This window comes from Hemitrygon akajei, chromosome 15, assembly GCF_048418815.1.
Source record: "Hemitrygon akajei chromosome 15, sHemAka1.3, whole genome shotgun sequence".
NCBI lineage: Eukaryota > Metazoa > Chordata > Chondrichthyes > Myliobatiformes > Dasyatidae > Hemitrygon > Hemitrygon akajei.
Genome location: NC_133138.1, coordinates 66,110,951 through 66,125,951, shown reverse-complemented (window position 1 = coordinate 66,125,951; position 15,001 = coordinate 66,110,951). Strand labels below are relative to the sequence as shown.

At 35.2% G+C, this 15,001-nt stretch overlaps 1 protein-coding gene across 5 annotated transcripts in view; it reads right to left on the bottom strand.

Annotated features, from left to right (window-relative positions):
* Nucleotides 1-6,778: 6,778 nt before the first annotated feature.
* crebrf (creb3 regulatory factor) overlaps nucleotides 6,779-15,001 on the bottom strand; it is a 57,359-nt gene continuing 49,136 nt past the window's right edge. For 2 of the 5 annotated variants that reach the window (XM_073067704.1, XM_073067705.1), the window contains exons 8-9: nucleotides 10,980-11,102; nucleotides 6,779-9,761 (exon numbers count right to left, since the gene is read on the bottom strand). In XM_073067704.1, the coding sequence (XP_072923805.1) occupies nucleotides 9,646-9,761; nucleotides 10,980-11,102 (239 nt within the window). In that variant the 3' untranslated portion in view covers nucleotides 6,779-9,645. Of the gene's footprint in view, nucleotides 9,762-10,979; nucleotides 11,103-11,698; nucleotides 11,901-15,001 lie in introns of those variants that run through there. The other 3 variants (XR_012101626.1, XR_012101627.1, XR_012101628.1) reach the window with 3 other exon arrangements.

Sequence of the window (15,001 nt, the reverse complement as noted above, 5' to 3'; positions counted from 1 at the left end):
ATCAATATGTTAGTAGACAATTATTCTTTAATAAAGGCTAGCATTCCAGAGGACTTAATAATTAATGATACTTTTTAAAAATACAATAATCTATGGGTAAGCGATCTCAAACAGGCCTTTTAGCAAAACCATCAGCATATGTGAGTATGAGGGGAGAAGACATGGTTAGATCTCTGGATTTCAAAGTATGTACTTAGCATCCATTTCCATGAAGGGAGAAAATGTGGTTTTAGTAGTGGAGCAGGAAATATATAAAATATTAGATATGAAAGTTAAAGGGAAATATTGAGTCTCAGAATACTTAAAATGTGAGGAATCACTAGGCATTACTGGCCAGTGGTGTAGTGGCATCCGCACCGGACTTCGAGGTGAGTTCAAATCTGGATGCTTTCCATCCACACCGAGTTCAGTGTTGAGCTAGCAACTCAGCCTTGTAAAAAAAAGACAAATACAAAGTTGCCACCCGATGCACAAGGCGCAGACAGCATCAACAAAAACAATCACTAGACCAGGGTAAAACATATCCTAAACACTGAAGATAAATGAGAGAGCAAATTACAAGGCTCTGGTCAGCATTTTCCAGTCCTTTATTATTACAAGTGTGGTGCCAGAGGACTATAAGGTACCTTGGGTAAAATAGTTGTTTAAATAATAAGCTTATCTATTTTTCTCTTCTTAGAAGCCAGATAAGCTTAACATTAGTTGTGGGAAAATTATTGGAAAAATGCAGAGGCACAAAATAGTCAGGAGCAGTGAATTAGGAGCAGAAATTTGTCTAATTTCCCTGGAGTTTTCTCCATCTTCCTACAAGATCACGGCTGATTTGTTTATAACTTCAACTTAAGCATGTCTATCTGCAGGAACCTTTCACCTTTTTGCATATCAAAAGCTATTTTTGTCTTTAAAATACTTAAAAGTCTGCTTCCAGGGAAAAGAACTTTCTGACTCAAAGCTCTTCATTAGTTCGGGCAATGAATACAGGAGCAGGAAGATTATTCTCCAACTTTATGAAACCTTAGTCAGATCTCAGGTGAAGAACTGCGTACACTTCTGGTCACCATATTATAGGAAATATGTGATAGTAGTGGAGAATGTGCACAGAAGATTCATCTGGATGTTGCCTGGGATGGAGCTTTTCAGTAATGAATAGAGACTGGAAGCATTTCGGAAGGCACAGGATATATACATCCCAAAGAGAAAGAAGCATTCTAAAGGCAAGGTGATACAACCATGTTTAACAAGTCAAAGCTGACATAAAAGCAAAAGGCAAATAATAAAGCTTTTAAAAACCAACAGAAGGCAACTAAAAAAGTCAGTAGCAAGTTAAAGATGGAATATTAAAGTAAGCTAGACAGTAATATTAAAGATGATACCAAAAGTTTCTTTAGATACATAAAGTGAAAAGAGAGACGCAAGTGGATAACGGGAACACTGGAAAATGATGCTGGAGAGGTAGTAATGGGGGACAAGGAAATGGCAGATGAACTGAATAAGCATTTTGCAGCCGTCTTCACGGTGGAAGACACTAGCAGTATGGTGGAAGTTCCAGAGTGTCAGGGGTTATAAGTGTGTGAAGTTGCCATTACTAGGGAGAAAGTTTTTGGGAAACTGAAAGGTCTGAAGGTAGATAAATCACGTGGACCAGGTGGTGTACATCCCAGGATTCTGAAAGAGGTGGCTGAAGAGATTGTGGAGGCTTTAGTGACAATCTTTCAAAAATCACTAGATTCTGGAACGGTTCCAGAAAACTGAAAAGTTACAGATGTCACTCCACTCTTCAAGAAGGGAAACAGAAGAAAGGAAATTATAGGCAGTTAGTCTGATAGTGGCTGGGAAGATGTTGGAATCGATTGTTAAGGACGTGGTTTTGGGGTACTTGGAGGCCTATGATAAAACAGGCCGGAGTCAGCATGGTTTCCTCAAGGGAAAATCTTATCTGACACATCCATTTGAATTATTTTAAGAAAAAACAATGAAGTTAGACAAAGGAGAATTGGTTAATATTGTATACTTGAATTTTCAGGTCTTTGATGAAGTGCCACACGAGGCTTAACAACTTAAGAGCCCATGGTATTACAGGAAAGATATGAGCATGGATAAAGCAGTGGCTGATTGGCAGGAGGTAAATAGTTCAAATAAAGGAGTATTTTCTAGATGGCTGTCGTAACTAATGGTGTTTCACAAGGGTCTGTGTTGGGACTGCTTCCTTCTACATTATGCGTCAATAACTAGGATGATGAAATTAAAGGCTATGTTACAAAATTTGTAAATGTTATGAAGATAGGTAGAGGGGCAGGTAGTTTTGAAGAATTAGAGGCAACCGAAGGACTTAAGATTAGGAGAATGGGCAAAGAAGTGGCAAAGGGAATACAGCGTCAGGAAGTGTATGGTCATGCACTTTTGTAGAAGAAATAAAAGGGTAGAGCATTTTCTAAATGGAGAGAAAATTCAAAAATCTGAGGCGCCAGTGAACTTCGAAGTCTCTGTGCAGGATTCCCTCAAGGTTAATTTGCTGGTTGAGTCTGTGGTGAGAAGGCAAATGCGACGTTAGCATTAATTGCAAGATGATCAGAATATGAAAGCAAGGATATAATGTTGAGGCTGTATAAAGTACAAGTGAGGCCTCACTTGGGTATTGTGAGCAGTTTTGGACTCCTTATCTTAGAAAGGATGTGCTGACACTGGACAGGCTTCAAAGGAGGTTCATGAAAATTATGCCAGGATTGAACAGCCTGACATATGAAGAGTGTTTGATGGCTGGCTCTGGGCCTGTATTCACTAGAATTCAGAAGAGGGGTGACCTAATTGAAACTTGTTGAGTGTTGAATGGCCTAGATAGAGTGGATGTGGAGAGGATGTTTCCTAAGGTGAGGGAGTCTAGGTCCAAGGGTCACAGCCTCAGAATAGAGAGGCGTCCTTTTAGAACAGAGGAGAAATTCCTTTAGCCAGAGAGTGGTGAATCTGTGTAATTCTTTGTCACAGGCAGCTGTGGAGGCCAAGTCTTTATGAATATTTAAGGCAGAGGTTGATAGATTCCTGATTGTTCAAGGCATGAAGGGATACAGGAAGAAGGCAATGGATCAGCCGTGATAAAATGGTGAAGCAGACTCAGTGGAAAATATGGCCTAATTTTGCTTCTATATCTTATGGTCTTACCATCCTTTGATTTCATTTTTACTACTAAACATCTCCTTAATACTATCATGAAAGTTTTGATTGAATTACAAGTTGTTCTTAACTGTTTTATATAATAACTCTTGAAATAAAGAGCCAATCAGTAAATCAGAAATTGTCAATTAATAAAAAATGTAAAGAAAATAGTTTATTACAACCCAATCTATGCATCAACCATTAAGCATATTTTGTTCTTTAAAAAAAAAGTCAGTAAACATTCCCAGGTTTAGTTGCTTTATTATAATCTCTGCAAAACAATATGAAATTCAGACTGTGATTACAAGTAGCTATAGTACCAACACCTGGCTGATACGAAGCAATTAAGAAAATTGTTAATGGGGTACAATCACCGAAACACAACACAACCTTGTTCATTAAAATATGTTCCACCATTTTCTGTACAGTCAGCAACTGTATAAGAATTAAAACCCCTACACTAACAAACCTACACAGAGGTTTAAACAAAATGCCTCCAAACTGACAGGCAAACATATATAGTATCATTGGTAACTAGTTGCCAACTTTAAAAAAACTCCCTTTTAAGTCTCCTAGTCAAAAAATGATAATTTGCCCATTTTTAGGAGTCTGCCTATATCATTCTTGAGCTAGCTGAATAATCAAAACTCACAGTGAGTTGTCCTCCAATTTTCCTTCTTGTGGGTAAAGTCCCTGACTTCTGACTGGTGTCATTATCCACTAGTACAAGACTGGCCATTAGTATATGGAGAAAATAAACTTAAATCCTTGTTCTACCATTTCATGGCACAGTACACCTATAAACACACGACCGTTAACCACGGTTTTAATGAGTACAAAATTAATTGTAATACAAGGCTCTGCTGTGTACCAGCATCAGTCCCACTCAAGCTACACAATTTACACACTACCATAACCAATTTATTAAAGAATTTTTCTGTTGTATTAACATTTCCATGTGACTAATTGTGGCCTTGAATAATTATTTTAAAATAGTGATCAGTTACAAAGATTATTCAAATTAAAAACTGATATAATTGGAAGTCTTGACCACATCATTTGAGATATCTCCATATTGTGCTTTCATGGTTAATGCTCAGTTGAACAATGAACTGAAGGGAACTCTGAATTGCTTGACAGGAACAAGGGCATATATTATAATAGTAATAGAATTAATTTGCATGAAGAGGATGGAGAAATCTAGCTTTGGTATTGTTCTAAGCAAACATTAAGAAAAAGGTTAACTGGAATGAAAAAGCAGAAGTGGTTTTGGACTGTTCCTCATGGAAATTTTTAAAAATTAGCAAAATAATATTATAAAAATAATTAACTTCTAAATTGAGTAAGGATATGACATTACTTTAATAATTTTGTTTGAGGAAATATTAGTGTTCCAATGTCACAAAGTATTTAGTACTGTATCTTCAATATGTACAGTACTTTGAATAATACTGTATCTTCAAAACTGTTGGCCTAGTCTCTCTTCCACTAAAATATTATGAATGTAATAAAAGTGCTTTAATTTCATTAAGATATGAAATAGATACTTAGTAAAGTGACTGGTGTCATAACTTTCTTACACACAATGCTGGTACCAAACAGGCCTAATTAAACAATCTTCCAAATGCAAAAAATACTTATGTACATATTATACTGTACATTTCACTTATATTTAAATCGATGCAAATTCCAAGTGCAATATAGACAGATTTTGTTGTGGCAGGATACAACAGCAGTAACAATCAAATTCAAATATCCCCCTGAAATTATTCTCTTAAAAAGGCAATAAGCACTTTACAAATAATGTCGCCATCTTTCTTCAGTACATAATAGCAATAAAGATCTACATAACTTTACATATATTAATTGTCAAACATAGGGTCCCATGGATGTCCGAATGTACAATGAATAAAATTATGCTTCAGTATAAATTTGGTATAAGTCATGGCATTATAAATAATTTTAACTCATTAACAATAATGCCACTTTCCACATCCTTTATCCACTTTCAATATGACACCAGATAATGGTGCTACAGAAATGGAAAGGGTAGGAATGAAACAAAAGAAAATGACAGTAGTAAATTAGCCAGCAGTTCATTTTAATCTTCTTTACTCAAGATGAATAATAGAATTTTTAAAGAGCTGACAGAAATTTAAAATGCCTTGCAAAGTGAACACTTATTTCACTTAACACATGGATGGAAGACAACTGCATAGATGTTCAGGATTTTAAACTTACGTATAATCTATTGTGCCACTATTAAATATATATTGTGTATCAAACACATTTTTCTCTTAAAGTAGGTAACTTTATATTGGAAACAACAGACCTGTCAACTTTGAGCAAGAGTATAGTTGTTTGGTGAATTCATGGAAGAACTTCAATTTAAATGGTACATAGAAAGTTGCCATAACCATGTCAATAATATCTGGCAAAATGTTTACATTTGGGAACAGATTTTCTTAAAATGACTATATAAATTGTTAGAATATTTTAATAAAATCAATTAGGTGAGAATTCCTTTAAAAGATAAGTGTTCTTTCAGAAAGAAAACCAGAAATGTAACTAATTTAGAGGAATGATCCAATTAACCACTTAAAATTGTGCAAATAAAATCTCTGTACATGCAAATTACTCATTCTAAGAATGTTGCATTCTATGGGTCTTAACAACTTCAAATTTATAATAGAGATAGGAAATTCAGTAAAATCTAAATATGGCTACGTAATATTATCATTGGTAATAAAATTTACCATTCATTGTGACGATTTGAAAAGTATTAACTTGTAACACTTGACATATTCAAACAGGGAATACATCTTCAGGGTGCAGATAATCTAGATTATCCAACTAATTTCATGAAGAAACACTGCTTATCAGTGGAGTCATACTGGCAGTTATTAATTAGCTTTAAACTTATTCAGTATCAACTATCATATGCAATTTCCAACACTATAAGCACGGTCAAAAATTATCCAAGGCAATAGTTTGCATTTGAGGATCCATTTTGTGAAGGCGTAAAGGGAAATCATATTTGACAAATTTGTTGACTTTTTTGTAAAGCTGTAATGTATTGGATAAGGGAAACCAGTGATGTGATCTATTTGGACTTTCAGGATTGTGACAAGATGCTGCTATATGGAGAGTATTAAACAAAATTAAATTACTTGGGTTTGAGGTTTGTTTTTAACAGAAATAGGGTAGGAATAAATAAGTTACTTTCAGGCTAGGAGGCTGTGACCAATGAGTTGTTGGAAGGAATAGTGATGATGCCCCACCTATTTACAATATACATTTAAAAACTGGATAAGGACTAGGTGTCATTTGTTCAAGTTTGCCAATGATTTGAACTGTGGTGGCAGTATAGGTTATAAAGGCTCTCAATAAGATATTCACATGCTGAATGGGAAAGTGTCTGGCAAATGGAATGAGAACTGTTAAAAAAAAAGGTTATTTGCTTTGGTAGAGAAAATAGAAAGGCAGAATACTTCTAAGAGAGATTTATTGAAATAGTGTTCAGAGGGACTTTGGTGTCCTAGTACGCAAATGACTGCAAGCTAATATTTAAGTGCAGCATGCATCTAGGAAGGCAAAGAGTAGTCAGCATTTATCATAGAAGATAGGGCAAATGCTTCAATCTAATTATGTGGGGCCTGGGTGAAAATACACCTATAATATTGTGTCTGTCTGATCTCCTTAAGTATGTATATACTTACAATAGACTGGGCCCAGATTCTCATATTCAGAAGAATGAGAGGTGATCTCACAGAAACATAGAAATTTCTTCAGGGTTTATCAGGAAAATGCTTCCCCTGGCTGAAATGTCTAGAAGCAGGGGTCACAGATGCAAAGAGGTCAGCCATTTATGATTGAAATGAGGAAAACTCATTTATCCAGAGGATAATGAATCTTTGGAGTTCTCTACCTCAAACGGTGGCAGAGGCTGTGTATATTCAAGTCAGAAATAAATAGATTTTTGGTTACTAAGGGCATCACAGGATTTTGGGTTAGTGCAGGAATATGGCACTGAGGTAAAAGAGCAAAACAGGCATAAAGGGCTGAATGACCTACTCCTGCTTCTATTTCTTAACAATTTCTAGTAATTTCTTTATCTTACAACTGACTTTGCTGCCAACCTTTTACTTTTTTGTGTGATATTTAGAACACACAGCTCTTTCTACGTATTTAAAAAATCTGACTTTATTTTCCAGTGTACAGTACTAAAATATTAAAGGAACAAAAGTTATCATTTTAATTTATCCAAGCTGCTGGTTTTGGTTGACTGAGTCAAGCTCAGTTCTGCAATGTAAAACTATTGCAATTGTGCGAGAGAAAATGAATATTGAAAACAGATAAGGTCTGAAAATAGGACTAAATAAATTTAAACATATTAAAATGCTATTCAGTTCTATTGGGGGGCATTCTGACTGGAGATAGTTTCACAGATCTGTTGTTCCACAACTTAAAACAAGGATAAACCAATCATTCTAAGAACACTGAGCATGCTCAATATATCAAAATCTCCAAATAGAACATTATACATTTCTCTTTTTATAAGGTTATTTTTATATATTAGCATACATTAAAATATTTAATGAAAAAGGAAGCAAGATATTACTGGCATCAAATTACAACCATTTCTAGACTGTTTGGTGCCACAGAGTCCCCTGGTAAAATGTAAAGCTGCACAGCTTGCTTTCATCTTGTTGCCCAAGCATAACTATACATTTTACTAACAGGTATAAATCAAGTATCAATGTAGCATTCTTATAGGTCAGGAGTAGCAGCAAATGGCAGGAATACAAATGCAATGGTGACAAAGTGCGATTCTAATATCCATGAAGTAAAATATCATCAATGAACAAGCTACCTTTATTTACAGAGTTACACTGAGAATCAAAATCAACTGCACTTCTGTAGTACACAGTATGAATGTTAACACTAAACTGAAATCTGACAATAACTCTCAGCTAGCAACACTTCACAATTAAAGAAGTCAATAACTGTGAAGGCTCTTTTTGGACCTATGATCTACCAAAGTGAAATAACCTTTCAATCCAGTTACAATATTGCCTATACAAAATAAAAGCTGAAACCAAAATTGGACTTTTTGTAATATTCTAATTGAAGAGCTACAGCAATGACCAAATAAGATCAACAGTATTCATATTTTTACCTTAAACGATATCTATTTTGGTTACGTAATTGAAAATACAAAAATATATAGCTTTAGAAGTACTTTTTACATCCTATCAAGTAACATTTAGAAATCTGACATGCACATTACTACATTAAATGCAAAAGGTGGCAACTAAAGGATTTTAGTATAGATAGGCAATATACATTTATACAATTTTACAAATAGATAAAATTAAATTTTGGTTATTTGCCTTTGTTGCAAGAGTGTATCACATACATGCTTTTTTTTATTTTAATGTAACAACTGCAAGCCATTACATTACACTGAAATGTTAACACAAAACTACTTATAAATTATTTCTACATTCTTATGTATCTACATCTGCAGAAGATGAGCCCATAAACTCTCAGTATCTGATTTTCTAGAAGCTTATAGGATCAAAATCTTATAAAGTGTACTTGCATCCTCTTTCTGTGGATATTTGGACCCACACAACATATTTCACAGTTCTCGTAAAACCCTAACCCCACCCTGATTACATTCAATTTTGTATCAGTGTAAGCTGTGCAAAACTTTACTTCACTGGCATTATGCCAAATAATTGCATTTGTCTTTGGTACAAAATAGTGTGCAAATATTTCTGAAAAGTACCGAAACCCTTGTTTCAATAACCATCTTTATACAATACAGACTCTGTGGCATATATCTATATCGTTGAAATATTCCTATATACATTCATAATGGTTTAAACAGCCAAAGAGTGAAAATAAACAAATACTTTTTAAATCCATAAAATTTACCCACTATACATCCATTACCTTATATCTTTTCTTTCATTTTAAATACAAGGCACAAAGAATATTACTCCTTTCTGAAACTTAAATACTTATGCAATGTCTGAAAAGGCCATGTAATTTACTCTATGAACTATTTAACACATATTTAATACAGGAATATCTACAAGAAGAATATATAGCAATGGCGTTAATGGAAAAATAATCAGCAACAGCTGTTAATGCTAAAAGGAACTACAAATAATTTGTTGATTTCTCGATTCAACCACTGCATCAATGTTTCTCATGAAACTTAACATAAGCTTCAACCAACATATTAGAACACATCAAAGTAGGTAAGTAAAATTTACCTTCTAGTACCTGAGCACATATAACCCTATCTATAATAGCATTTTTTCCCCAAGAACTCTGTATCAACATGAGTTTTCTTCTTTCGTTTTAAAACAGACCTAACACAACTAACAAACTGTCACTTTTTATAATGAATCAGACATTTATCACAAAAAATGGCAGACATGTAATTATAGGCGGAAGCTGATTTTCACAGAAGATGGCACATTATACTTTTGACGTAGGGACTCGAAGACCTTCAAGACCACCTGTGGGGTCCCCTTCTCCTGTCTTTTCCAACACTTGGTTGACAAAGTCAGATGTTTGTCCAGCTACCTTTGTCCCTATCAAAAAACAGGCAAAAAAATTGATTAAAAATTTGATTTGGCTAATTAATAATGAAAATATTTATAAACTTTGTTAAAAATTATTTCAGCAGCTACACTAGATAGAGCACTGCATGCTTATGTTGCCAAAACAAGTTAGTCAGTTTATTTCCTCCCTTCAAACTCTCTTTATTAAGACATTTAACAAAGTGGCTCAACTATAATTAAACCTAACCTAGTTAAATCTTTGTGGAACCTCAAAAATCATAAAAGATGATTAATACCATATTTGAGAATGAACTCATGACTGAATGTTAGTTAGTCCATTATTGTGATCTGTCACACTCTGATTTTGGTTATTTGAATGCAGACAAAAAATGAATATAGATTAGTTTGCATAAATTCATCCCTAGCCAGCAGTATTAAACATGTTACAGCTGACTCACATCCCATTTCTGAAATTCAGTTCAATTTTGTTTTTAAGCAGATTAGAAAGCAGAGCTGCTACCACATTAACAATTTGGCATCATCAACCAAGAAAATACTTCTATACTTAAAAATACCTCACAACAAAAGGATATTCAGTTTACATTAGGTCGGTAGTTTTATACACTTCTTGCATTAAGAGCAAGATCAACACTAATAAGAAACCATAAACTGAGTCCTGTAGTTCGTGAAAGGCTTAGGCAACATAAGGAAAAAAAGTTAGTAAACAATAACGTATCAGCTAACCCATTGCTAAAAACAGCTTTTTCCTGCATGATACCTACCTGTTCAGAAAAGTTCAATGGAAATAAAGAAAACAAAAAAATAAAAATAAAATAAACAAGTTACGTAAATAAATTTAAAATTAGAAAACTATTTGACAATTCAGGACATAAAATGCTTTGTTATACTTTCTCTATAGTTACTCATTCCAGCACTTTTGCAAAAATTAAGAAATATTCCAAAAAAATTACAAATATATACATATCAAAAAAGGGATTATTTGCCTCAAAGCGTATTGCATACCCTTCAGAACATTCTACCACATAAACATTTTTAAGGTGAGCCTAACTTACTGTTGTTTTAATTCTGTTAGCATTTTTCAAGCTTTAAAAAAGATCCTTAAAGATCATTGAAAATATTGTAATGCATCCAACCAAAGTCAACAACTCATATTAAGCTCCTCAGGGGAAATGGAGGTTGATACAGCAAAGATTGAAAAGTAAAACAGGATTTACTATAATTTCTTACCAAGTGTTTTATTTAAGAGATTTTCAAGCTTTTCTAGCATGCCGGTGCTTTCCTTTTCCCCCTGACTCTGTACTCGACTTACAATTTCCTGTTTGATTGAGTTAATCACATAAAGCAGATGATCTATGAAGAAAAAGATTATCATGAAGTCAGAAAATCCATTGTGTGTAAAAATAAATATCAATAGTTTTAAAGTGTCTTTGCTTTCTACATAAGGCAAATCAAAATAATAAAATTGGTAAATATATGGGGAAAGACCAGAAGACAGAGCAGTAGAATTAGATCATTCAGCCCATCCAGTCTTCACTGCCATTCCATCATGGTTGATTTATTATCCTTCTCAACCCCAGACTCCTGTCTTTTCCCTGTAACCTTTGATGCCATTACTAATCAAGAACCCATCAATCCCTGCTTTAAATATACACAATGACTTGGCTTCCACAGCTGTCTGTGGCAATGAATTCCACATAATCACAACCCTCTGGCTAAAGAAATTTCTCTTCATCTCTGTTTTAAAGGGACATCCTGAGGTTGTCGCCCTGGACCTAGACTCCCTCCCCCCCCCCCCCCCCACCCCCAATAGAAAATATCCTCTTCATTTCCACTCTATCTAGGCCTTTCAATATTTGATAGTTTCAATGGGATCCTCCACACTACTCCCCCAAATTCTTCTAAACTCTAGTGACTACAGGCCCAGAGCCATCAAACATTCCTCATACATTAACTCTTTCATTTCCAGGATCATTCTTGTGAACCTCCTCAGGATCCTCTTCAATGCCAGATACGGTGACCATGTGATGCACCATCAATAACTCTCGGAGACGGGAGGCAAACGATAGGCTTTTATTAGCTGCAAACGTGACCACAACATCTTGGAGACTGAGGGAGGAGCAGTGCCTCCAATCGCCTTTATACAGGGGTCTGTGGGAGGAGCCACAGGAGCAGTCAGCAGAGGGGCGTGTCCAGACAGGTATACACATAGTTTACCACACCATGGCTGTTCACAATACCCTGTGTGTGGTCTGATCAATACTTTAAAAAGCCTCAGCATTATGTCTTTGCTTTTATATTCTAGTCTTCTTGAAATTAATGTTAATATTGCATTTGCCTTCCTTACCACCAACTTAATCTGCAAGTTAACCTTTAGGGAATCCTGCACAAGGACTCCCAGGTCTCTCTGCACCTCTGATTTCTGGAATTTCTCCCCGTTTAAAAAATAGTCTACATATTTATTCCTTCTGCCCAAGTACATGAGTTTACACTACCCTACACTATAGTCCATCTGCCACTTCCTTCTCCATTCTCCCAATCAGTCCAAGTCCTTCTGCAGACTTCCTACTTCCTCAACGTTATTTGCTCCCTACCTTTCTTTGTACCATACACAAACCTGGCCACAAAGGCATCAATTCTGTCATCCAAATCATTGACATATAATGTCAAAAGTTGTCCCAACACCAATCATTGTGGAACACAAGTCACTGGCAGACAACCAGAAAAGACTCCTGTATTCTTACTCTTTGCCTCTTACAAGTTAGTCAATCTTTTACCCATGCTGGTATCATTCCTGTAATACCTTGGGCTCTTATCTTGTTTAGCAGCCTGTACATCACTTTGTCAAAGAACTTCTGAAAATCCAAATAAACAACTTCAACTGACTCTCCTTTGTCTATCTTGCCTGTTACTTCCTCAAAGAATTCAAAAAAATTTGTTTGGCAAGATTTCCCCTTAAGGAAACTATGCTAACATTTGCCTATTTTATCGTGTCTCTGTATCCCAAAAAGTCATCCTTAATAATGGACTGGTAAATGAGCACCAGAAATACAATTTTTTTTTTTAAACATTGACAAATTGTACCCCATCTAAAGCACATTCAAATCTTTGTCAAAATGACTTTAGGTGATGGAAAATAAGAGCAAATATCATGACCACTACATTTAGTTAGTTCACATAGTAAAACTTCAATAAAAATATTTATATTTTCAATAGGTAGGCAGTGTCTGTGGGTAGAGAAACAGAGGTAACATTTTGGGCTAGTGATCTTTAACCATATTTTCTGCTTTTCAATGAAGAGTTACATTTCTATTTGGTCCAGTCATAATGGTTTTAATATTATCATGGAAAGGAAATGCCAAGTTAATGGAATTTTACTAATAACCATATAACAATTACAGCACGGAAACAGGCCATCTTGGCCCTTCTAGTCCGTGCCGAATGCTTACTCTCACCTAGTCCCTCCGACCTGCACTCAGCCCATAACCCTCCATTTCTTTCCTGTCCATAAACCTATCCAATTTTACTTTAAATGACAATATCTACTAATATCAACTAATGTTGCCTACTTTTTCACATCAAACACAGATTCTGATATTTACTCAGGAAGAGTGAAGAACATTGTAAGGAAAGCCCTCCACAGCTCAGAACGCAAAGAATTGCTTGTGCACCGTTCCATCACGGTATCAAAGTTTAGGATTTGGTAAGCTAATCATTGCAATAGAGGGAATACTGTAAAAATATGAGTTTTAGAGGTTTGGTGTTCATGGATGGAAAAGAACAACTAGAAAATAACCGCTTCACTGAGGTGAAGGATCAACAAAAATCACTCTTACTTTTCCTGGCTCACAGGAAAGTGTAAAAGCCATCTCCTTTGAGTTCCTGAGCCCTGGGGAACATACAGTACATACAAACACCACCAGCAACTTTTAAATCAGGTTCCAAATTGTGGGAGTCTTACTTAAGCATATTAATAAAGTGTATTACTTCACTCTGGCTGCATACATGGAAAGTTGCAACATGCTCCTAGATACAGAATTAATGATGAGATCTTCTTCCACTTGTCATGGCAAAGATTATGGTCATTTTGCTGGAAATTTTTGTGTACAGTGTATTCATCTTATTAAACCATCCAATGAAAGTTTATTCATTATTCAATGAATGTTATTTCTTGCTGGATCCAGGATAAAAGTTGATATTCTAACTCAACATTTGTATCAAGCCCCCATCTTATTTCTTTATTGTTTCACCATGTTTTCCACTTTCCAAAGCAATTATGTTGAAATTGTGACTCGCAAATATACAGCCTGCTTTTTGATTATAGCCTATTCATATTAGGTCACTTTTTCTAATGACCAATCCAGTTATAATTAACTTAGAGAACTGAAAACCATAGCAATTGTAGGTTGACCATCTTTCAAACTGATAATGTTAATTTTGTTGCTCCTTTCACAGACACCTAGTGAGCATTCTCAGCATTTTCTATATTTATTCAATGGAATGATTCTGGGAATTATTAGTAAATGTGTGAGACTGGGCTATAATACTGGAGTTCAGACGAAGTGCACTGACAAAACTGACAAGGTAAATGCTGAATGACTGATTCCCCTAACTGGAAAAAACATACAAGTTGAAAAACACACTGAGGAATGAAGCTAACTTATTATGGTTGCTTTAGCATAGGCAATACATATATCTTAGAAATGTGTCAAATATACAATGCTGAAGCTATTAGTTGAAACAAAATTTAAAAGATTCCACATTCTGCACCAGAAACATTCCAGCATCATTCCAGAAGGTACATGGTCACTAACATGATTGTTAAATATCATCTTCTCCTTCTTAGGTGATCCCATGAGACTGAGCATGACTCCAAATCCAATATGGCTAATGAAGCCAATGTGAGAACTGCATTCTTCAACAGATGGAGTTGGATGGATGGGCAAGAGTTTATAAAGTGTAGCACCCCCCCCCCCCCATTTGCTAATTCATGGCTTGCAAGTGCTCCCATTGCATGGACTTGAGCTTCTCAATACCATCCCAATTCCTGGGAGCTGAGAATATTGCATTTTTTCCATGGAAGCTCTGAACACATACTTTAAACTTTTTCCTGACCATCAATTAGTCCATGGGAGGAGAATTAATGTCTCTTTTGGATGTCTCGTGCAATAGGCTTGTTGGCCCAATGTAGCTGACAGAGTAACAAGGATTTCAATGCTGAGGATGACGGTCTAGGAGAGGATGTTAATGTT